We start from the raw sequence: 5846 nt of genomic DNA, 5'->3' as shown, positions 1-5846 counted from the left end.
AATTGTGGACAAGTAACCCTAGGTCCAAGACTCTCATGTCAAGTTTCAATTAAGCCGGAGTTTGTTAAGTGGCAATGTCAATTTACTTTTATTTATTTATTAGTGTCACAAGTTTTTGTGATGTTTCAAGAAGTCACAAGAGAGAACTTAGTCGTAAATTCTAGTTTTTTTTTTTTTAAATCTAAATCATTTGTCCCTACTCAAAATTGGAGTAAAACACAATAATGTCTAAAATACTAGTCCAATCACATGAATATACATGAGATGCATATTAATATAAAGAATTATTTGATTGAATTAGACTCTAAAATTGATGCTTAACTAATCTGAAGTCTAGACCATATCAACTTTATTAGCAATTAAAATGAACACATCATCTTTCCAAGTTATAGGGTGAAAATGTTTATGCGGTTTAAAAAAATAACATACCTTCTGACAATAATATTTTATCAAATATTAATTATGAGAAGGACCATTATTTTTATGGATTTTCAATTTAGTCTAGATACTTTACAATCACACGTAATCACACACGTCGGCAAGTAGAATTCATGCACCCATGACCGATCTTAGGTGTCGAAATTGGAATTGTCCACCACATCCTCTGCACCCTCTCTCTCTCTCTCTCTCATAAAATGTGAACCACATTGAAGCAACTAGCCTATTACAACTTTCCAAGTGTCTAAAGTAATAGTATAACCAATTTCCTAATCCCTACTACCTGTTTGTCCACTTCAATGGGCGCGCACCACACATTCTAGACGACCCCCACCAGATGCAGATGTCACCACCCCCCTTCATTTCTTCCGTGGCCTTCCCTCGTCCATTGGATTGGAATATAATAACTGTCAATAAGCGTACGTGTACGCTTGGCGAGGTTTCCATAGTTTTGTTACCAACTTCCTTGCATGCCCCATGCAAAATCTCATACTTAATTTCCATTTCCATGCATGCATGGGGCATAGCTAGAAAGAAAAAGAAATTGATACAACCTGAAAGGGCATTTATGGGTTTTCACCTCATTCAAAAGATGCATTTTAAGTGCTTTCCGTACTCCCGGATCTCAAGACAACTCGCATTTTACCGTTTTTGTTTACTTTCGCAGAGTAATTACTATTCCACCGTAGGATTGGTTTCGGTGATTCTAATGGCTCTGCGTCTATATATTCTCGGTGGCTGGCTTCGACCCAGTATCAGGGTGAAACAGATTGGAGCTTCTGCTATTGTCCAGAGAAAAGTTTACAATTCCTTCTTCCACAGGTCTCACTGATCAATCTATTGCTCTTTCTCTGATCATTTGAGATTCATCTATTTGAAGATCGTTTTGATTTCTTCTGTTTCCTACATTTTTTCAGTTGCAGTGCGAAAATGGCAGGCGAAATTGGTTTTTTCGAGTTGAACACCGGTGCTAAAATCCCTTCTGTAGGGTTAGGGACATGGCAATCAGAGGCTGGACTAGTCGGAGTAGCTATCACTGCCGCCGTCAAGGTGTGTTCTTCACTTCTTCCTTACCTTTATAAAGAATCATCAGTTTCTACGATCACATTACCGGAAGGGATAACCTTATCTTTCTCCATCCCCTTTTTCGTTCTTATCTTCCTTGCTTTTTGTTCATTACTCAGTTTCAGGGGCTATGTTTCTTCCAGTTTTTGATTGTCGACATGTCTAATCTTTTAAGCTTTATAAGCGGCCAAGCTTTGTTGGGGCATTACTTATGCTATAAACTGTGCTGAGGAGAAGGGGAAAAGAATTAGACATACTTCAAATGGTTGAGATTTGTAGGGGAAATTTTACTATCTTTTCATGTTTGAAACAGGGGAAGCTTCCTTCATGTGTATTGCCTTATCTCTTTATTAATACTTCAATGGATGTTTATGCCTATCTATACTTGTTTTCAGTTGTCTAATGTTCAGATGTGGTTGAATTGCATATGTTTTCTAACATTTATATCATCCAAGATCTCTGCTTTATTGATATTTTTTCCTTTCATGTCTATATAGGCTGGCTATCGGCATATTGATTGTGCTCAAGCTTATGGAAATGAGAAAGAGGTGATTAACCCGTCTAAAGCTTGTTCAGCAGATACATTTTTGTTACCACCTTCTCTCTCTCTATCTCACACACAAATGTCAACTAAATTTATGAGGTTTAGAAATTGAACTCATGGTTTCAGTCATGTGCTACAGCATCAGTATTTAATCACACTATAGTATAGATACTAAGGAAACAAATTTTCCAACCAGCCATTAGTGTATTTGTAGCAGCTGATGGGCCAGTTCTTATTCTCCCCAAATTACTAGTAGCCTGTGGCTGCTAGGGTTGTATTATTCAGGCCTGCTTTGGCTGGTGTTCAGGAACCACTAATCCAAATCAATTATGGAAGTGACCAATGCATGAACGCCAATGAAGACTTGTTTTCATTTTCCTAGCTGTAATTGGTCCATTGTTTGGCAACCATGAGATTAGACAAGGATTCTATTTTAATCCAGAGACTGTCAAACCAGAGCAGTCACATGAAAGGAATATTCCTACTCCAATGTAGGATGTGATTCTGAAAGCACATACCATTGTGTTTTCATCCTTCATATCAGAATCCAAGGGGATTCATGACATTATTTTGGTGGATATGGTCTTGGGATTCAAGACATTATTTTGGTGGATATGGTCTTAAGGTGTATTCCAATCCATTGCTTGGCTGCATGTTCCCATAAAAGTGTGTGGTTTCTGAATTGCCCATCAATTCTGACAACATACGCTCTGGTCATAACCAGGATGAATATGTTGCTGTACCATAATAGCCACCTCACCAACTGTGTGATCAATAATTTTGCATCGTTTCAACCTTCAGATGATTGCTTTATTTGGCCCCTTATTTTTCACTTTTTTCCCCATGGTTTCTGTCTGCTGTAGGTTGGCTTGGCACTGAAGAAGCTGTTTGCAGATGGTATAGTGACACGTGAGGATTTGTGGATTACATCTAAACTCTGGTTTGTATTAATCTTATTTTGGATTTTGGTCCTTTGAGTAGCAACAGAATTGAAAAAACTTCCATCTATAACTGTACTCCAAGGATGAGCTTTCTACATGTCTACCATTAGTACCATGATTTCACATTGAGGATACATTTAATATTAGACAACTTACAGAGATAAGACGTTAAATGAATTTGCAGGTGTTCAGATCATGCACCAGAAGATGTACCTCTGGCAATAAACCGAACTTTGGAAGATTTGCAGCTTGACTACGTTGACCTGTACCTTGTATGTGATTCCTATTTAAAGATTGTTTTCTGAATAATATTTTTATTATCAAGTTGTGTCAATATTTTAAGTTAGTAGATGGGCGCATGCTTTAATGATCATGGTCTTTTTCCATGGAGCTAGACATGGATGCATTGGTATGGTATATATAGGATCCCATATTGGCTACTTTAGATTAGTTCATTTATGCAATGAAATAGGATTCATGCAGCTGACTCCATTTACTTGGGATAATTCTCTTATATTATCAGATTTAAAATTCCAATCTTTTACTATTAATCTGGATTAGTGTTGCATCTTCTTCTAAATTAAAAGAAGTTAATGGTTGAAGAGGCTTAGCAACATACCATTGTGGGTTACAGTATCAACGAGGTTGGGAACAGGGTTGGATTAGTCTAGCTTCCCCATGAAACCATGAAAGCTTGTGGTAAGAAAAGTCATTGTTATTTGTTACTGTTGCTTTTCAGAGGATATGGTAAACTATGCTTAGAATGTATTCCTTCAAACTTGACAGTGCTGTAAGTTAACCTCACTTTTACTTGGTGTTCATGAAAAGTGACATGCCCAAGTTTCAAGCAGTGTTACATGAGTCTCTTGTATTATCTAGACACCCGAATTCCACTTGTTTGGGAGTTTGACTGTATGAGTAGTGTTGGAATCTTAAAAGTGATGTCTGAATGGCCTACCAAGGAAAGGAAATTGACCGATTTATGCAGTGTTCTAACTCTCAAGGTGAATGTATTTGAGTTTTGGATTTTAATGCTGCAATCCAGGACTTTGCTTATGCATGTAAGGGGGAAGGAGGGATTAAACTGTTCTGTTCCGAGTTTTTTTAATAAATAAATAAAGCTAGTGTTCCTCATATGCTGTATCATTTATTCAGATCTACTGAGTATCCTGCATAAAGGAAATGTTCATTTTATGTTTTTGTCTTGCTAGTTACTGAAACAGTTTTGTTTGAGTTTCATAGACCTTAAACTTGAGTATTTATCTGTCTATTACTGCTAACTAAGCTGCCAAATTTTTGAAGATCCACTGGCCAGTGAGCATGAAGAAGGGATCTGTTGGTTTTAAATCTGAAAACTTCACCATACCTGATATTCCTAGTACATGGAAGGCAATGGAGGCAATCTATGATTCTGGAAAGGCTCGTGCTATTGGTGTAAGCAATTTCTCTCCAAAGAAGTTGGGGGATTTGCTAGAGGTCGCTCGTATTCCTCCAGCTGTCAACCAGGTGGAATGCCACCCTGTTTGGCAACAGGCCAAGCTACGTGCAGTTTGTAAAGCCAAGGGAGTTCACCTCTCTGTAAGCAAATTTTGTGCCACAAGTCCTATTAGTAATGAATTTTTCCAGTGCCAATTGTTGATTTCCTGTTTGTTTTCATACAGGGGTATTCACCATTGGGTTCCCCAGGTACAAGTTCTGTAAAGACTAGTGTCCTGAAGCATCCTGTTATAGAATTGGTTTCCCAGAAATTGGGCAAGACTCCTGCACAGGTTGCTCTCCGGTGGGGGATCCAAATGGGTCACAGTGTGCTTCCTAAGAGCACAGGCGAGAAGAGGATCAAGGAAAACTTTGATGTCTTTAGCTGGTCTATACCTGATGATTTGTTCGCAAAATTTGCTGAAATTGAACAGGCAAGTAGTTCCTTTTCCCTTTTAGTGCTACTCCAGTGCCGAATATATGTTATGCTCATGTGATGGTTTTCAGTACAGCTGAGACACAGTCATTCTGGTATTTTGAGCAATCTAATTGTTTGTGCTTTCTGATGAAACATACTAATAGGTCACATAGATCTCGTGACATAGTATGGCTCAGAGTTAAATGCCGAAACAGGATTTGTGAATCTGGCTCCATTTAGTTAGAATAAGGCTTTGTTGAATTTGAATGAGAATTGGTCATAGCACCATGCTCTAATTCTTCCATGAAATGAATATTGTCAAAATAAGTAAAAATTATTGTATTTATGTCATTTTTTGGTGTTTATGCAGGCGAGACTGATTAGAGGTACAGGTTTTGTGCATGAGACTTATGGAGCTTACAGAAATGTTGAAGATCTCTGGGATGGTGATGTATAAGCTAACATCTATCGAAGTTGGATGGAATTTGGCTTACTTTCTTACCTGAACAAGGCCTAATTGTCACTTGAATGTGTGTTACAGAATTTCCTCAGTTCCTCATGTTGGGTAGAAAATAGGTGATTGTGAAACAAAGTATACAACTGAGGTTTTGATATAATAATGAAATAAATTTGATTGAGATTTTTGGATCTGCAAAATGTTTAGTTGCTGTTTGTGTGGTTTGATAATATTGCCCCTTCCAATAGTTTCAGCCTTTCAAGTTTCCATAAAGTGATTATATGACATTCTAGCATCTTATTGCCTGCCTAATGGATTTAGGTCCTTAGGCAAGAATTTTCGCATAATCATTTTTATTTCAAACAATTCCTTAATTCCCTAGCGTAGTTGGTGAGCTGTGGTGTGCAAAAATCTTATGCTCACAAGGAGGTCTCGAGTTTCGAACTAGGCTGTCATCTACTTTCCTACCAATCAAAAATAAATAAATAAATAATTGATAATACCATG

At 37.5% G+C, this 5846-nt stretch overlaps 1 protein-coding gene across 1 annotated transcript; it reads left to right on the top strand.

Annotated features, from left to right (window-relative positions):
• Window positions 1–1109: 1109 nt before the first annotated feature.
• LOC122087517 (NADPH-dependent aldo-keto reductase, chloroplastic-like) lies at window positions 1110–5539 on the top strand. The gene is made up of 8 exons (XM_042656673.1): window positions 1110–1260; window positions 1356–1488; window positions 2001–2051; window positions 2911–2987; window positions 3173–3260; window positions 4291–4566; window positions 4650–4898; window positions 5253–5539. The coding sequence occupies exons 1-8, from the start codon at window positions 1148–1150 to the stop codon at window positions 5337–5339; spliced, it is 1074 nt and encodes a 357-aa protein (XP_042512607.1). The 5' UTR covers window positions 1110–1147; the 3' UTR covers window positions 5340–5539.
• The last annotated feature ends 307 nt before the right edge of the window (window positions 5540–5846 follow it).

This window comes from Macadamia integrifolia, chromosome 8, assembly GCF_013358625.1.
Source record: "Macadamia integrifolia cultivar HAES 741 chromosome 8, SCU_Mint_v3, whole genome shotgun sequence".
NCBI lineage: Eukaryota > Viridiplantae > Streptophyta > Magnoliopsida > Proteales > Proteaceae > Macadamia > Macadamia integrifolia.
The sequence above is the reverse complement of the archived record's forward strand: the minus strand, read 5'-3'. Positions and strand labels throughout refer to the sequence as shown.